The 19105-nt window shown below is 44.3% G+C and overlaps 2 protein-coding genes across 3 annotated transcripts in view; both read left to right on the forward strand.

Annotated features, from left to right (window-relative positions):
* Positions 1–3444, forward strand: part of LOC122114364 (integrator complex subunit 14-like) — a 39856-nt gene extending 36412 nt beyond the window's left edge. The window contains exon 9 of the mRNA XM_042687504.1: positions 3391–3444. The gene's annotated coding sequence lies outside the window, so the exon portion shown is untranslated. The remainder of the gene's footprint in view (positions 1–3390) is intronic.
* Positions 3445–7382: 3938 nt separating this feature from the next.
* LOC122114367 (integrator complex subunit 14-like) overlaps positions 7383–19105 on the forward strand; it is a 56697-nt gene continuing 44974 nt past the window's right edge. Inside the window, exons 1-6 of one of the 2 annotated variants that reach the window (XM_042687509.1) lie at positions 7384–7403; positions 10264–10547; positions 13047–13154; positions 15464–15619; positions 18229–18347; positions 18796–18867. In XM_042687509.1, the coding sequence (XP_042543443.1) occupies positions 10326–10547; positions 13047–13154; positions 15464–15619; positions 18229–18347; positions 18796–18820 (630 nt within the window). In that variant the 5' untranslated portion in view covers positions 7384–7403; positions 10264–10325 and the 3' untranslated portion in view covers positions 18821–18867. Of the gene's footprint in view, positions 7404–10263; positions 10548–13046; positions 13155–15463; positions 15620–18228; positions 18348–18795; positions 18868–19105 lie in introns of those variants that run through there. The other variant, XM_042687507.1, reaches the window with a different exon arrangement.

Genomic DNA, 19105 nt, shown 5'->3' on the forward strand with positions numbered 1-19105 from the left:
AAGGGGTCATGTGCTGGGTGCTGGTGGCCCACGCCTATAATCCTAGCTACTCTAGAGGCTGAGATCTGAGGACTGCACCTGAAAGTCAGCCGGGGCAGGAACATCCATAAGACTCTGATCTCCGAATAAGTGCCCAGAAAACCGGAAGTGGTACTGTGCCTCAAGGTGGTAGAGCCCTAGCTTTGAGCTGAAAAGCTGAGGGACAGGGCCCAGGCCCAGAGTTCAAGCCCCACGAACAATCCCCCAACCCCCAAAAAATGTGCGAGGGCAGGTAATGAGCTGTTCATATGTAGCTCAGGCCAGTGATCCTAATTAATCAGAAAATTTGGTTCTGAGTTTCAGAGGTTCTACCTTTGTATCCAGGGGCACAAAGAGACATGTGCAGTGGAGGATGGCTTGTGCCTGTGCTTGGATGGGAAATCCAGAAACTGAACCGCCATTGCCACAGTTGAGGAAAGATGAGGCTGAAGAAGAGCAATGTCCATGCTGGGTCGGAAAGTTCCACGAATCTCTCATCTCCAACTGACTACAAAAAGCTCAAAATAGATCTGTGTCTCAGGTGGTAGAACACTAGCTTCGAGGAAAAATGCTCAGGGATAGGGCAAAGGGTCCAAGCTCACAAATGCACGCGCGCGCACACACACACACACACACAAAAGCAGTGTAACTATTGTATCTTAAGTTCCTATGCAGAGATTGGACAACAGCTCAGCAATGTGTGAAATTCCTTCTTCCCGTTTTTGTTGAGGGAGGAAGAAAGATAATGGGACACAGAAGCAAAGAATTCAGATGCAAATAACTATATAAACGATTAGCTTGTAAAAATGAAAGGAGCAGTTTCTACCTTAAATATTATATTCCTTCGAAGCTATAGTAAAACAAGTCCTAGTCATCATAAGAAGACAATGCAGCAGCTCTTCCTTTCTCTGCTTGCCTCCATGAAATATTGCAAGTATAAAAAATAATTTTCTCAGTTACAAAAATGAACACCTGTAAAAATGGCTGATTATATGTGTAATGAATGTTTTCCAATACATCTTTGATTTTCCCATCTCTAAGTATTTGCATTTTTTGGAGAAGACACCACAGAGGGGTTCCAAGGACAAACAGATTAGTCTACAGAGAGTCAACAATGACCTAGGATGTAGATGTCAAAAATATGTGCCAGAAAGATGTGGTAGTCACCGAAGGCCCTGAGAAATCAAATGAGTTGAGCCAGATGAGAGGAATAGTGACAGATATGCCATGAATGTGACCTAGGAGGACTCCTGGAAGCTGAGAACACGCCAGAATCTAGGGCTAGCAGATGAGGATTGGACAAACAAGGTGTGCTGTTAACTTGTACACATTGCAATATTGGGTGGATGGGAATATTTCTTGTGTGAGGAAGCAGCAGAGGTCATTGGGCCCTGACAGGTGACCCTGCCTCCTTCACAATGGAATAGAACATGGAACCCTGATAGCAGGCCACGGTAACTCACAGTTGGCTCAAGCCAGCTCACTTGGCCTGTGACTCCGGAGCCAGAAACATGTTCTTGTGCTGTATTCGCAGGTCTCGAGACTCTGGTCTCAGCCAAGAGAAGGATGGGTGCCTCAGTCAAAGCTGTAGACACTGGATCAGTGGCAAGCCACGAAGCAACCATCTCAGAGATTTGTCCAAAAAGAAACCTAGGCAATCACAAGGCATCTCAGGCAAGGTATACTCATGATAGAAAACCTACTTAACCCCAACCTGGTCCACAGTATAACCTTCTTATGTGATTTAGGTTTACTGAGATAATACTGTCTGCATAGTTGTCAATCTACTCTATCACAATTACTCATTTGGAAGTGTTCTCATTTCCATGGTTTTTTTCTGATTCTTTGTCTCGCCTTAGTGTGCTAATACGTCAGCCCTGACCCTGAATGTGCCATGCGATATATGGAGCCCGGAGGCAAGCCTGCTGGACATGTTGGTGATGAACCTGGTCCCAGCCTACCAGAAAGGCGATCTCTTCTATGTTGGAAACTTCCTCCACAATTATAGACAGTGGGCAACAATGGAGCAAGTGCTGGATATTGTGTTCAAAAAGTGAGTGTTCCCCCTTCAAAACCGGTACCGTTCAGCTATTCCTGGCTGAGTTGTGGAATACTTGGCACCCCTCTGAACCTGTTGATTTCATGGGGGTCTTCTCACAGGAGCTTGGCATGAGACAAGAAAGTGCATACCCTGCGTAGTTTCTTAGTAGTGGTCTGCCCAGGACATTTCCCAGAAAAGCTCCTGGAACCTCAGAAGCTTGCTTACTGAGGGGCTAGGATTACAGGCATGTGCCCGTGGCACACAACTTCTGCCCTCACCTAGGTGAGGTTCTAGGAAATCACATTTCCCATGAGCAAATAACGTTTCATTAGCAATTGGATGTCTGTGAATAACGTAGACCCAGGAAAGGCTGGGGTGTGGGGAGGTGGGTGAACTGGAGGCTGAATCAACTCAGAGATTTCAGGGAGGGATTATGTTGGCTTTACATATTTATAACCCCTGAAGCTTTTATGTTTTTGTGTGTGTGTCAGTCCTTCAACCTAAACTCAGCGTCTTGGTGCTGTTTCTTTGGTGCTCAGAGCTACCACTACAGCATTTGAACCATAGGTGCAATTCTGGCCTTTTAAAAATTAATGTCCTTAGACTTTTACTGACTAATGTCTGATCAGACTGTGCACCTGAGATCTCATGCTCCTGATTAGCTAGGATTAGAGGCATGTGCACTGTCACATTTACCTTGGACCAATGCATATAAGTCTCTTAGCAGAATTTTCACTGAACCGTATCTTACATATTTATGTGTCAGATTCCATTCCCATCTGGGAATGAGCCCATCCCATATGTGTCCTGTGTGGGCAGAAAAGGAGAAGCTGAGAGGTGACTTCCTCCTGTCCTCCCATAGGTACAGATTACCGGGCAGTAACTCTGAGGAAGATGAACAAATAAAGAAGTAAGTGGACTGTGGCACAAAGAAAAGGCCCCTTCATTCAAAATGGTATCTTTGAGGCTTCTGATTCAAAGTGCAGATTTCTCATTTGCACATCATTGTGCTTTCCACTAGGGGCAGAGGGTTGGGGTTGGAGTGGTGGCAGAGGACACAGCTGTGGTGTGGTTGTGGACTCTCAGGGATGACAGGGAGGGCTGTGTGTTCAAAATCAGTTCCTTCTTGTGACCTATCACAGTGAGAATATTGTAGAATTATCTTTCAGAAGCTTCTAGACGTGGGTGGTGAAGATCATTCTGCCTGCAGGAGTCTCCTCCTGCTTCCCAGCATGCAAGTGTGCATATAGCAGCCTTGCAGAAAGGGGCTATGGGAGGCCCAGGATAGGGAGGGCAGACACTCACTCTTCTTGTCACCAATCTGCCCACAGCACCCTTTGTTCCATCTTCACCATGTGGATGGACTGCTATCCTGCTGATTTCCGAGAGCCCCAGAACCGACACCCGGTGAAAGAACTTACCCACTATGCCATGCTCCACATGCCCTCCTCAGATCTGGTCCTCAATCTCCACGTTCATCTGGATGAGCTGGAGGAGAGCAGCAAGAATGAGACCAAGAAACAGAGGAAGAAGTCCCTGTGTGGTCACCTCAGAGCTTGTGAGTAGGGATGGTGCCTGGGCCTCTAGGGATGAGCCTAATTGCCTGAGAGCCCTTATTACCCCCCAGGTTGTAAGAATGTCTTTTTATGGTACTATGTGCCAGGCAGTGTTGGTTCTATTGGTGAAAGCACTTGTGCTTAACCACTCTTGGGAAAGACCTTACCTTCTCATCAGTGATCAGTCCAAAGTAAACTTGTACAGCTTCCTCCATTAGAGCCTCATGGAAATTGAACTCCACCTGAACATCCAGAATCCATTCTCAAACTCCTTTACCTATTTCTGTTTCTCAGGTTTTGGCCACCATAGAGCAGCTTCTCCTGACCCCCCAAGAAAGAAGCCCTCGGTGATGTCAAGGATGTTGATGGATGGGGATCTGGAGCCCTCACTGGACTACACAATGCATGTGCATGTAGAGGGGTTGAATGCATTTGCAGTGAGGCCCCAAAAGGTTGTGAGTCCTGTGGATAAGACAGTGGTTCTGAAGCCCACATGTAACAGAGCTGAACTTGTAGGGACCCCAAAGAAAGAAGAAGGTAATAGTGATTGTCTTCCTGTGACTTTCACAGGCAGCCCAGATCAGCTCAAAAAGGGTCAAATCAGCACGCCTCCTGGCGTGCTGGAGGGAGTAGCACACGTGGGGCTGATGGAAAATGTCCCCAGTCTGTGCTCAGGGGAACCAATGAGTGAGGTCCCAACATTAGATGCAGCTCAGGAAAGTGAATCTGTCCTCACTGAACATCTGGACAAATCTGTCCTGCTGCAGCAGAACCAATCTCCAACTGAGAAATTAGAATCTGCCTCTCCAGCCTTTGCTGGAGCAAATCCTCTCTTTCATGAGGAGCTAGATACTTTGGAGGATTCTGAGGCAGAATTTATGTTTGAAGGCAACTTAGAAGCCGACCTAGCCTTAGAGCTTCCCTCCCCTCTCCCTGGGGATATCTCTCTTTTTCTTTTTGTCCTGATTGTTGTAAAATTTGCATTCTTTTTATTCTTCTAAATTTATTAAAGATATATGTTTATGTTGTAAAATTTATGGATGTTGAATACTCTGGCTTTTTTTACGTGTACAATCTGATGTCCCAGACACATGGTTCCTGAGTAAGGGCAAAAGACAGAGTGACCTGGAGCTGTCCAAGAGCACTTACTGGCTATAGAGGGAAGAGTTCAGTGCACTGTGAGGGCCAAGGAACCCAGCCCATGCCTGCATGAGGTGATCAGGCCACTACTAAAGCTCTAGGACATAGCAAACCAGATGTCCTTGAAAGTTGTTCTGTCTATTGAGACAAATGTCAGACTAAATGTAATTTATAGGGGACTTTCTTGTAACAGGGAATTCAAGTGCTTATGCTCACCCATTGTGCTTTGTCCAAATATGTAAGTAAATTTCACCTGAAAATTACATTGAATAGCTCCTTTGGGGGAAAAGTATTTGACAAAATACATAGGCATTAGGTATACTGAAAAGTAAAAGCCATCATCAATAGAAGAAAGAGCACTTACTCAGAGGGACTTACTCAGAGGACATGACAGGTGTCCTGGCTCATCGCAATTATTCTATCTTCCAGACTGCCCTGTCCTTCCTCAGGAAGGAGGTTCAAATCAGCCCCCATAGACAAATATGAAAGACACTTATTCACTGAGTCAGCAAAAGTCAGGAACTTGTAGCATGGCTCAAGTTGTATGTTTAAGCACTGAACAAGGAAATAAGCAAAAGCTCAAGGCCCTGAGTTCAAACTCCACTACTGGTACAAAGGATAATGACATCTAAACCTGAAATGTGTGCAATGGTAGCTTTAATCCAAGGGAAAAGAGATGTATAGAAATGGGAAAATTATATATTAGTTTAAGCAAAAAGGCCAGACTTATACATTAGGTCCAGATATGAAATAGAAAAAAATGAACGAGCTTTACAATGTCGGTGTGGGGCAGGGGAGGGTGGGAAGGATTGGGTGGGGGGAGGGGAGAGGCTGGGAAGGGAAGTGAAGGGTAAACAAAGGAGGAGGCTGCAATGCTTGGTAAGAAATGTATGCATTATGCTGCCCATGTAATTGTAACCCCTCTGTACAGTATGTTCTCAAATAAAAGAAAAGAAAAGAAAAAGAAAAAAATGAAGTTTACCTTCACACATCAACTCCTGGCCATCAATTTTGTCAAATAGGCACAATGCTGGGTTTGAATGATTCATTGCTCTCCATACTAGAAAGTTATAATCTCTAATTAACCCTCAAAAAGAAAGAACTGGGGTCAGGCTCAAGTGGCAGAGCACCAGCCAAGAGCAGGAACAAGTGAAGTGAGAGCAGGAAATTCATGACCCACTACCTGCATAAGAAAACAGCAAAGAAGCCTGCAGACATCAGCTGCTATGCTAAGGCTGAGTCTTTTCTCTCTGGGGATCAGGACATGTAGTATTTTTCTATCTCTACTTACTTCAACCTGAACACTAAAATGAGTCACTAAGATGAGCCTCTGTTGAGACTTTGTGTAACTCTCTTTTGTGAAACACCCTAGAATGTTAATCCCATGTGTCTCATGGACCAGTGATGTTTGGCTCAATGGGTAGATGCTAGCCTTGAGCAGAAAAGCTCAGCAATAATGCTAAGGCACTGAGTTAAAGACCCAGTGCCGACATGCCAAAGAACCTATGCAGTTTACACACATTTCTCAATGGCTTAATGAGTTTTCCATATGTTTAAAGGTAGGGCTTATTTCTTTTTAGTTAAATGAGATAATTCCTAGTCGTATATTCCAAGTTTCATGGTTCCATTCTGCCTTTTTTTTTCTTCAAAAATGCTCTGGAGATAAGGACCATTTCGAATATATTTGTTAAAGCAAAGCAGATTTTTTTCTTCATGAATGAAAGCATTTGATATTTATGCAAATGATTTAGTTGTGGGTGGTCCATGTGTGCATTATTGAAACCATATACAGCTATACTTGAAAAGATGATGCAGCTGACCATGGAGATGGTATGGAGATATTATTGGCTTTACTGTAGAATAACCCATTGGTGAGTGGGGGTGTGGCTGTTCATGTTCTATGGGAGCATGTGGAATGATTTATAAAACACCAAATAGATTCCAGGTAGCCAAATGCGGATCAGGATGATGTGGTACTATGTAGTGAATTGTGAAAGAATAGGAAAAACCTCTTAGATATCCAGATACATTTTCTGAATGGAGTTATGCGGGATTTCTCTGTTTGTCTGTCTGTCCCTCTGTTTGGTCGTGGAGCTTTAACTCATGTGGGCACTGTCTCTGAGCTCTTTTTTCCCAAGGCTAATGCTCTTCTACTTTGAGTCACAGCTCCCCTTCCAATTTTCTGGTGCCCTGTGTCCTGTGTCACTAGATGAAATAAACTGGTGTCTAAGGCCTTCCAGAGGGCTTTGTGTTCCTAGGGCTGTGCGAGGAGAGGGTGGGGCCTCTCCACCCCGCCCCTAGCCCCGCCCCTAACCCCGCCCCTACCCGCCCCGCGGAGAGGAGCTGGGGAGGACGCGCTCCCTAGTGGCCCAGCCGAGCCACAGCCCCGCCCCTCCCCGACCAGCCTGAAGCCCCGCCCCTCCCGCCCCTCCCGCCCCCGAAGCCGCGTCTGCTCCTCTCGCGACGCCGACGGCGCCGGGCTCCCTGGGGTCCCGCGGCCCTTATAGTTCCGGTTGTGGCGCCCAGGCGGAAAGTTGAAGCGGACGGACTGTGGCCGGCGATGGGCGTGGGGTGAGTGCAGGAGGCGGCGGCAGCGGCGGCCTGAGGGTCGCGTTCAGTCGGTTGTGGGGACACAGGCGAAGGGTGAGGTGAGAAGAGCCGCGCAGGCCCCGCGCCCGGCCATTGCGGCCTCCCCGCGCCGGCTCTGGGGCGCCATTCCCGGGGTCCCTGCGCTCCGCGACCCGGGACTGCCGAGCGCTGTGTGAACAGCCCCATTTCGCCCCGTTTGGGGCCCCTCTCTCCCCGCTTTCCTCAGGAGGGACTTCCAGGTCTTTTCACTGATTTTAGAGGTTGGTTGTCGGTTGTGGGGGGGCACCTCCCGTCGCCGTCAGTATGGAAGCACATTTGCAGCCAGACGTCTGCCCGGGAGAAGGCTGACAGGTGGCTGCGGCCTCCGCGGCGGCTGGGAGACTCAGGCGAGGCCCACGCTTTGAGGCTCGCCCCCTGAGGGGTTTTGTTTGGTTCTAGCGCTGGTTCTGGGGCCTTGAACTCAGGGCCTGAGCCCGTCCCTGAGCTCAAGGCTAGCGCCCTACCACTGGAGCCACACTTGAACATCCCGTTTATTTGGTAGGTTAGTGGAGATTAAAAAAAAAGAAAGTCTCAAGGACTAGGCTTCCTGGCAGGGCTGGCTTCGACCCACCATCTTCAGCTCTCAGCCTCCTGTTGATGACCGGCGTGAGCCGCTGATGCGGGCCTTAGCTGGACGGTGTTCTGTAGAGCTGCTGAGACGCTTCAATCACTTTTCTTCAAGCATCCATCCAACACCGTGTTCTGTCTCACACACAGAGAACATGACTGAAGAGCGAAGCAGCGGCGCTGCTACGGCATTTTTAACAGGGTTATGTTGCACAAACAACTTTAATAGGCAGAGATGAGGGAGACAAATTTAAATTTGTCTATCAAAATTGTTAAACATTTGGAACTTCTCAGGAGTGAATTTTTTTCTGGTTAGTCTATTAATGTGGAAATCTGAACTATTTGAAACATCTATGTCTATTATGAGGTTTAAAAAAAAAACGCTTTTGCTGTTTAACCTGTGTTCCTAACCCCCTGTTTAAAACATTGTTTTCAGTCACGTTTAATTCTAGTTACTTAGCAAGCTGAGACCTAGAGGATCACATCTCATATCCAACCCAGATGGAATCCTAGAGACTCCCATCTTAGTACTGGCACACTCACAAAATTTTAAAAAAATTCTATGCACAAAAATAAAGAAATAACAAATACAGAGACCCACTAATGTGGATACTACTTGTTGATCCTCTGTTAAGAAACTATAGTGTGCCGGGCACCAGTAGCTCAAGCCTATAATCCTAGCTACTTAGGAGGCTGAGATCTGAAGAGTTAAAAGCAGTTAAAAGCCAGCCCAGGAGCCTGGCGCCGGTGGCTCACACTTGTAATCCTAACTACTCAGGAGGCTGAGATCTCATGATCAAGGTTCAAAGCTAGCCCAGGCAGGAAAGTCTGTGAGACTCATCTCCAATGAAGTACCAGAAAACCAGAAGAGTGGCTATGGCTCCAAGTGGTAGAACTCTAGGCTTGAGTGAAAAAGCTCAGGGACAGCGCCAGGCCCTGAGTTAAAGCTCTACAATGGAAAGGAAAGGAAAGAAGGGGAAAGGGAAGGAAAGGAGAGAGAAACTGTAGTCTGTTGACACAATGAAATAGCATGTAGTTACAAGTAAATGACCCAGCTTAAAAAAAAATACATAACTAAGGAAAGTGGGTTACAGGACTATATGTGTATACTTTGTACAACTTCATAGTCACATTGCTTGTGTCATATACAATTGTGGAAGACTTTAGGTAGATGTAAAAACATTATACAAGGGTAATGTTCACTGTTTGTTTTTTGGAATTCATTTCAAAATGTCTAACAATAGCCAGACTGCTTGCTGGTACAATGCCCAAGCACGGATGTGTGAAATTCTAAAATTCAAATTATAAGGGAGCTGTTGTAAACTTAGTACATAGTGGTTCACAGGAGCCAAATTACATTTTATTTATATATTTATTTAATTTTACTTTGGGGCTGCTATTGGGGCTTGTATTCAGGGCTTCATGCTTTCCCTCAACTTGCTGGTTCATGACTGATGAGCAGACTGGCTCCAAAATGAAAGCCTCTGACCTTAGCTTCCTGAGTATCTAGTATTACAGGCCACCAGCATTAAGCTATAGTGTGTGTGTGTGTGTGTGTGTGTGTGTGTGTGTGTGTGTGTTTGTGCGTGCGCGCGCTCGCGCGTGCGCCCGTGGGAGCAAGCACGTGCATGTGTGCGCGTGCATGTGTGCACGTGCGTTCATGCACCCCAGTATTGAGACTTAAACTCAGGGCCTGGGTGCTGATCCTTAGCTCCCCTTCTACCCCCGCCTCCCACTCAAAGCTAGTACTCTACCACCTGAGCCACAGCTCCACTTGAGCCACAGCTCCACTTCTTGCTTTTTGGTAGTTAAATGGAGATAAAAGTCTCACAGACTTTCCTGTCTGAGATGGCTTCAAACCATGATCCCCAGATCTCAGCCTCCTGAGTAGCTAGGATTACAGTTGTGAACCACGAGTGTGTATATGTGTGTGTGTGTGTGTGTGTGTATCTCTCTCTTCCCCCCTCTATATATGTATTTATACATAAATGTATATGTGTAAGTATATGTATATTATATAAATAAATACATATTTTATATAACAATTGAAAGTTGGAAGTAAGGCCTACCTTTAATGCTTTTTCCCACTGGTAATAAGGTAGCCCTTGATTCACAGGTGTAGATAGTGTGTTTTGAGCGTGTCTGGGAGTGGTCTTCCCAGTGAATTAGGCTGCTGTCTTCTTTCTCCCAGAATTCTCTGCAGATTGACCTATATAGGGGTTATTTTGCCTTATTTCTGGAAAATTGGTTACAGTTATGGTGAAAAGATACTGCTTTCCTTCTGTGACACTTCTGACTTTTTTTTCCCCACAGCATTTCACTATTTGTAGCTTGTTGTCTGCATTCTGACTGGGCTCGCTTGGATTCTGTTCACCATGCCAACAGTGGTGGTGATGGCCGTGTCCCTCTCCATGACTTGGCCTGTGTCAGTCGAGGGGTCTGAGGAATACCAGCGGAAGCACCTTGCAGCCCATGGGTTGACAATGCTGTTTGAGCACATGGCCACAAACTACAAGCTTGAATTCACAGCATTAGTGGTTTTCTCATCGCTTTGGGAGCTGATGGTCCCCTTCACAAGAGATTATAACACCCTGCAGGTACAAAAAGGAATAAAGACCCAAGTTGATTGGAAAGAAAGCAGTATGATAATAGTGTACTGATTTTAGACCTTAGAATTATTTAATAATAAATATACAGGCACTTAATATGCACAGCTATAAAGCATAATTCATAACCAATAGGTCCTAGGCCTTTCTTTTGTAAAGCTATGAGGTAGAGAAAGGGGTCATGGGGGCTGGGAAGGTGTCTGACTGGTAAAGTGCTTGCCTCGCATTCATGAGGCCCTGGGTTCGATTCCTCAGCACTACATAAGCAGAGAAAGGTCATGGTCCATTTTCTGGAATTCTTAGGAAAGGTGAAGATTTCAGCATACCATGCTTCAGTCCCTAAATTCAACATTTTTTGCCATTCTGCTGTTTTCTACTTTCTCATACAATTTTAAGGTAATGAAAAATAGCCCTTATTAAAACACACACAAACACACACAAAAACTTCTTCTAGAAAGTTCAGAATGATGCTTACTCTCCAACAGATAGTATTCATTTATAGATGCCAAGGTATTATTTTTTTTTCTTTTTCTTCTTTTTTTCCATCCTGGGGCTTGAATTCAGGACCTGGGCGTTATCCTTGAAATTTTTGCTCAAGGTTGGCACTCTACCACTTGAGCCATAGCTCCACTTCCAACTTTTTTGCTGGTTGATTGAGATAAGAGTCTCATGGACTTTCCTGCCCAAGGTGGCGTCAAATGTCGTTAGATCTCAGCCTCCTGAGTAGCTAGCATTACAGGTATGAGCTACTAGTACCCAGCTCAATGTTGTCATTTTAAAATCTTAATAGGTATTGTCTTTCAAAGATATTTTTCTGAGATAAGCCAGATGTCTTTATTTTTTTTTCAAATTCTTTATTGTGATTAAGTGATTACATAATTTCCCAAATTTCACTGTATTGCGAGATAGTGATGCTTAGTTAAAATCACAAACACATTCTAATTTCATGGGGCAAATTGTCTGTCGTGATCTATAATATTTATGGGTTCTGTGAGCTAGCCAGATGTCTTTAAACCATTAATATCTCCTATAGTTCTTAGCACAGTGTCTTGGCCAGTGAGTAGACAATAAGTGTTTCTGAAATTAAACTGAGCAATTAAATAATTGTTGGGCAATTTGGAAATGCAGGATTAATGTAGTTTGAATTTTTAGTAATTTTTTGTTGTTGTTGTCAGTCGTGGGCTTTGAACTCTGGGCCTGAGCACTGTCCCTCAGCTCTTCAGCTCAAGGCGAGCGCTCTACCACTTGAGCTACAGTGCTACTTCCGGTTTTCTGGTAGTTTATTGGAGATAGAAGTTTCACGGACTTTCCTGCCCCAGCTGGCTTTGAACCGCAATCCTCAGATCTCAGCCTCCTGAGTAGCTAGGATTGCAGGCATGAGCCACTGGCGCCCGGCTGAATTCTTACTAATTTTTATTAAAGCTTTCCTTTTATTATCTTGCATCTTTATGAGACTTAAATTTTTTTTTAATTGTACTAGTGAACTCTTTTGGTGGTACTGAGTCTTGAATTCAGGACCTCATGCTTGGTAGGTAGATGCTCTACCACATGAGTCCTACTTCCAACCCTTTTTTGTACTGGTTATTTTCAGATGATAGTCTCAGTTTATGCCCTGGATGGTTTGGGCTTTGATCCTTCCACTTGTGCTTCCCCATGTCAGTGGGGATAACAGGTGTGTGCTACCACACCTAGTCTTTGGTTGAAATAGAGTCTTGTGAATTTTCTCCCCAGGCCAGCCTCTTAACAGCAATTTCCCAATCTCTGCCTCTCAAATAGCTAGGATTACGGGCGTAAGCCACCCCACTCTGCTTGTACTGGTTTTCTTATAAGTTATTTAGCTGAAGATTTTTTGGTGTTTAGCAGTTCTAAAATTTAGAGAATTGCAATGTAATGAATGAGGTGTAAGAGGTAAAAGCAGAAGCTCTGGAGTCAGGCCACTTCTTAAAAATTTCCTCATTTAGGGCTGGGAAGGTGGCTCAGTGGTAGAGCGCATGCCTTGCATGCCAGAGGCCCTGGGTTCGATTCCTCAGCACCACATAAGCAAAAAGAAGAAAGCCGGAAGTGGCGCTGTGGCTCAAGTGGTAGAGTGCTAGCCTTGAGCTGAAGAGCTGAGGGACAACGTCCAGGCCCAGAGTTCAGGCCCCATGACCGGACCCAAAAAAAAAAAAAAAAATCCTCATTTAAAAGTAGGGTGAACAATGGTAGGATGATTAAATCCGTGTAAAGTGCACAGAATGGTGTTTAGGAGATTATGGTTAATAGTCCATACATTTTGGTCATTGCTTTAAGCTTATTTCATTGTCCTTTACAGTAGAGGAAGTCTGTTTTGCTGTGTTTGTGTGTGTGTGTGTGTGTTTTCTGGAATCTATGCCTTGGGGCTTACAGAAACTCAGTGTTCGCTGTATGATACTCAGACTTCGTACAGTTTATATTGGTTTCTAATAACAAAACAGCAGAGAATAATGAGCAATTTTTTTCTCGCCAAATAAGGAAGCACTGAGTAACATGGACGATTACGACAAGACATGCCTAGAGTCCGCACTGGTTGGTGTCTGTAACATTGTTCAGCAAGAATGGGGCGGTCCGATCCCTTGCCAGGTAATGCTTAGTTTTTTTCAATGTCCTTAGTTAATATCATTAACGAGCCAGGCACTAGTGGCTCATACCTGTAACCCTAGCTACTAAGGAGGCTGAAATTCAAGGATTGCTGGTCAAAGCCAGCCCAGGCAGCAAAGTATATGAGACTCTTATCTCCAATTAACCAAAAAAGAAAAAAAAAAAAAAGTAGAGTTATGACTCAAGTGGTAGAGTGCTAGCCTTGAGCAAAAAAAGCTCAGGGACAATGCACAGGGTCTGAGTTCAAGCTCCAGGACTGGCAGCAGAAAGAAAAAAGGAAGAGAAAATATAGACCCCCCCAAACTGGCCTGTAAATCTTAGGTATTCAAGAGGCTGAGATCTGAGGATCTCAATTTGAAGCTAGCTGAGGCTAGCAAGTCCGTGAGACACGTCTCCAGTTAAGTAGCAAAAAGCCGATGTGGAGCTGTGGCTCAAGTGATGGAGCACTGGCCTTGAATGAAAAAGCTAAAAAAGGGCTAGGAATGTGGTTTAGTGGTAGAGTGCTTGCCTAGCATGCATGAAGCCCTGGGGATGATTCCTCAATACCACATCAACAGAAAAAGCCAGAAGTGGTGCTGTGGCTCAAGTGGTAGAGCGCTAGCCTTGAGCACAGAGAGACTCAGAGACAACACCTAGACCCTGAGGTTAAGCTACTAGGAGTGCATGTACACATGCATGAGGACATGTGCAAAACATACAAATCATTAACCACTGTAGTGTTGATTTTCCTCAGGCTCTAACCGCCTACGTTATAACTCCACAAACTACATTTTACACTATTTGTACAGGTTTTAAAGAAGGCATTAAATCACTGTAATTGTATCACACCAATTTAAGTCATACTAATGTGTTCAGAAAGCAGACCTATGCCTCGAGGGAAGTATTTTCCTGGTAAATTGATGTACTGAAAATTTATATTGTTTCTATAAAGACAAAGGGCTCACAGTAGAATTTATAACTATTCACTGAAGGACGGATCATAATTTTGTGTGGTAGAATTGTAAACATGGAACAATAGTGTCTGTTCTTCATTATCTCAATGTAGCAGTTATTCAGCAAATTTCTAACCATCTCAACTGAGTTGTCTAAAAAGTGAAGAGAATCATAAAGACTTGCTCTTGTGGGACACCAGTGGCTCACACCTGTAATCCTAGCTACTCAGAAGACTAGGATTTGAGGATCTCCATTCAAAGCCAACCCAGGCAGGAAAGAGGAAACTCTCATCTCCAGTTAAACACTAAAAAGTTGGTAGTAGAGTTGTGGGCCAAATGGGAGAGTGCTAGCCTTGAGCAGGAAAAGCTAAGGGACAGTACCCAGGCCCTGAGTTCAAGCTCTAGTACCTGCATTTTTGTTTTAAATGCACAAATTCAAAATACATGGTTTGGTCTTGTCTATGAGGAGAGCAGAGAGAGAGAGAAAGAACGGTGGACAAAAACAGTCATAATATTCAATGTACATATTGAAACTGGGACTAGAAAACTTCAGATGGATAAGTTTGGAGTACATGGAAAAATGATAGAAAGGTTGACACTGATCAAAGTGTATTCTACATATCAGTTGACGTTGAATTAAAACCCTGTGGTATAACTAGTTAAAGATAATTTTAGCCGGGGCAGTGGCTCCCATGTATAATATAATCCAAGTAACTTAGAAGGCTGAGATCTGAGGATCCAGGTTCAAAGTCAGCCCAGCAAGAAAGTCTATGAGGCTCTTATCTCTAATTAACCATCAGAAAACCAGAAGTGCAATTGTGACTCAAAGTGGTAGAGTGTGAGCCTTGAGCAAAAAGAGCTCAGGGATAGCACCCAGGCCCTGAGTTCAAGTACCATGACTGCCAAGAGAAAAAAAAGACAGTTAAAAAAAATAAGCCAGGCATCAGGGGCTCATGCTTGTAATCCTACCTACTCAAGAGGCAGAGATCTGAAGAGCATGGTTTGATGCTAGCCTGGGCAGGAAAGTCTGTGAGACTTTTATCTCCAGCTAACCAGTAAAAAGGCAAAAGTAGAGGTGTGGCTCTAGTGGAAGAACACCAGTCTTGAGCAAAATAGTTCACAAATAGAGCCCAGGCCCTGAGTTCCAGCCCCAAGACTGGCACATAAACAAACAAATAAATCACACAGTTTGCTAGATTTTCACAAATGGAAGCATGTATGTATATCTTTACTACAATTAAGACCTAGAACATACCCATCACCCCACAAAGCTCCCTGCACATTCCTGTAGCAGTGAAAGCAAACCTGGGTGGAGCTGTTGGGCATGTGGCTTAATGGATACTTGTCCTCTGCACACAGGTCGTTCTGGTGACGGACGGCTGTCTCGACATTGGTAGAGGGTCCCTGCGACATTCCCTAGCGACACACAATCAAAGGAGCGACAGCAACAGGTTCCCGCTGCCTTTCCCTTTCCCGTCTAAGTTATACATCATGTGCATGGCAAACCTGGAAGAGGTAATACCTTCTGCTAACTGCCTTTTAGATGGGTTAGGTGAATCCCAGGGCTTTGTTTATTTGTCAGTGTATTGAATGAACACTCTTGCGTACCGTATAACATTTAGATTTGAAAAGACTTGATTTCACATGCTCTTTGACATAACAACACTCACCTCTCCGAGAGTATAGCTGGAGATGCCCATTCTGCTGATGACCATGAAGGGTTGAGATGTTCTCTTTTTTCTGTCCATTCCTCCAGAAATGTTGACAGAGGTATACTTTAGTTTTTTTTTTGTTTTGCGGGGGTGGGCTTTTTTTTTTTTTTTTTTTTTTTAAATTTTATTTTATTTTATTTGAGAACATACTGTACAGAGGGGTTACAATTACATGGGCAGGATAATGCATACATTTCTTGCCAAGCATTGCAGCCTCCTCCTTTGTTTACCCTTCACCTCCCTTCCCAGCCTCCCCCCTCCCTCCCACCCAATCATACCCCGCCCCCCCCCACCGACATTGTAAAGCTGGTTTTGACATGACATTTTGTACTTCTCATTGTTGCCACAGGTCCACCTGAATCCTTAAAGGACTTGTTTGTCCCCATCTCCTCCACATGTTATACTGACATCAAATATAGTGAAAGCGGGGATTACACTGTGGGGGAGGGACATACAAAGCAACAAAGAAATAATCTTATAAATGCGTTAGAAATACATGCATGAAAGAAACAAAAACATTAAAATACATATTTGAGGTTTAGTTTTCCTAACATCACATTATCTGACTTTTTCCGCTTGACTCATACCTATACTAGATATTGCAAATAAGGGAAACCATGGGACCTATGTTTCTTTGGGCCTGGCTTACTTCACTTAATATAATTTTTTCCAAGCCTTTCCATTTCCTAACAAATGGGGAAATGTCATTCTTTCTGATGGAGGCATAGAATTCCATTGTGTATATATACCACATCTTCTTGATCCATTCATCTACTGAGGGGCATCTGGGTTGGTTCCATGTCTTAGCTATGGTAAATAATGCTGCAATAAACATAGTTGTGCTGGTAGCTTTAGTGTGGCCTTGTTTGTGATCATTTGGGTAAATGCCCAAAAGTGGGATTGCTGGGTCATTGGGGAGCTCTATGTGGAGTCTTTTGAGGAACCTCCATACTGCTTTCCAAAGTGGTTGAACAAGTTTACATTGGGTGGGCTTTTTTTGGAAGGGGGAACATAGGTCTTTTTGTTTGTTTGTTGTAGTGCAGGGATTGGGGCTTAAAATCAAAGCCTGGATGCTGTCCCTGAGCTTTTTGCTCAAGACTAGCACTCTACCATTTTGAGCCACAGCTCCACTTCTGGCTTTTTTGGTAGTTTAGTGGAGCTGAAGATCTCACAGATTTTACTACTCAGGCTTGGCTTCAAACTGCCATCCTCAGCTCTCAACCTCCTGAGTAGCTAGGATTACAGGCATGAGCCACCAGCACCTGGCTTCTGATGTGTTTTATTAAATACTTCCTGCTTTTCCCATTGAGTCAGGAATTATTTCACTCTACCTCAGTTTTTCTCTCTCTAAAATGCTGATAATTGATGGCTCTTGCCAAACCATGTCAGGAAGAGGTTGTAGGGAAGATGCTGTATGGCTACTAACTGTGGTCTCCTGAGAATCTGCAGAACTACTTATGAATGAAGTACCTCTTGTAACCTTGAGGCAGATTGCAATAGTTGAGGTAAGAAAGTCCATGAGACTCAGTATCTCCACTAAATTACAAAAAAATCTGGAAGTGGAGTTGTGGCTCAAGTGGTAGAGTGCTAGCCTTGAGCAAAAAGCTCAAGGACAGCACCTAGGCTCTGGAATTGAGCCCAGGAACTGGCACACACACAGAACAATTGTTGTGTTACTTCCTTCTTTATTTGTATTTTTTTTTTGGGGGGGGGGTCCGGTCGTGGGGCCTAAACTCTGGGCCTGGGCACTGACCCTCAGCTCTTCAGCTCAAGGCTAGCGCTCTACCACTTGAGCCACAGCACCACTTCTGGCTTTTTTCTTTTTGCTTATGTGGTGCTGAGGAATTGAACCCAGGGCCTCATGCATGCAAGGCAAGCGCTCTACCACTGAGCCACCTTCCCAGCCCCTGTTGTTACTTCCTTCTGATATTGACTGTTAAGAAAATCATCTCATGGACTCAACACCTGTAATCCTAGCTACTCAGGAGGCTGAGATCTGAAGATCATGGTTCAAAGCCAGCCTGGGCAGGAAAGTCCGTGAGACTCTTATCTACCAAAACTACCCCAAAAACTGGAAGTGGAGCTGTGGCTCCACTTGAGACTTGAGTCTTGAGACTCTTATCTCCAAATAACCACTCAAAAAAACTGGAAGTAGCTCTAGGCTGAAGTGGTAGAGCACTAGCTTTGAATACATAGAGGCTCAGGGACAGCATTCAAGCCCTGAGTTCAACCCCTGCAACTGACAAAAAAAAAAAGTGTAAGGCCTTGAGTTTAAGCCCCAGTACCAGAACCAAAAGAACAAACCAAACAAACCGTTTATTGGCCATTTTGTTACAGTGGCTGTGGCCTTGGTGTGCTGGTAGTGATGTGGTGATTTGTTCTACTTTAAAGGTGTCCTCTCTTGCTTTGTAGCTTCAGAGCACCGATTCCCTGGAATGCCTTGAACGTCTCATAGACCTCAACAACGGTGAAGGGCAAATTTTTACTATTGATGGCCCCCTGTGCTTGAAAAACGTGCAGTCTATGTTTGGGTGAGTATATGCTTTAAAGTTGTTTTTTGAGGGGTGGGGGGTGGGGGCTTCTTGACAATCTGATATTATAATTTGACAACCAAGAAGAACAGTTACTGTATTATTTCTTCAGTCTAACGTTCTCCCAACTGAGCTATTTCGGCAACCTCTCAGTTACTGTATTATTTCTAACAGGTTTTTTTTTTTTTCCACAGTTGCCCGTTTCTCAGGTAAAATAAGGTGGTCATGCTTTAAAAAGACTCAGCTGTTCCCAAGTTTAACTTGCTCTGGGGTTTCTCTCTCAATTGAAATTTCCTCTTTAAAAACATCAAAATGTTTTCCATTTCACAAGTAGATTTAGTTTTGGAATCAGTGCGAAGGTTTAACCAACTTTACATCTTGAAATGTTACTTTCATGTGTACAGTCCTTTTATGTGTACCACATGTGAACTCTTCCTCCCTTAACCAGTCATGATCATCTTCTAGAAAGCTGATAGACCTGGCATATACGCCTTTCCATGCTGTGTTCAAGTGTGGCCACCTGACCGCTGACGTCCAGGTCTTCCCCAGGCCAGAGCCATTCATTGTAGATGAAGAAATCGATCCTATCCCAAAAGTCATTAACACAGGTAATGCATTAAAAATTCCCTCCTGGCCTTCCTCTTTTCTCTGCCCTCTTTTCACTTGTGACTTACTTTCTCCCCATCTAGGAGGGTTGGAAAGAATCTTGTATTCTCACAGGGAGGTGCTATTGTCATCAGCCCTGGATTTTTTTTTTT

Source organism: Dipodomys spectabilis, unplaced genomic scaffold (genome assembly GCF_019054845.1).
Source record: "Dipodomys spectabilis isolate Male_0828 unplaced genomic scaffold, ASM1905484v1 ptg000108l, whole genome shotgun sequence".
NCBI classification, from domain to species: domain Eukaryota; kingdom Metazoa; phylum Chordata; class Mammalia; order Rodentia; family Heteromyidae; genus Dipodomys; species Dipodomys spectabilis.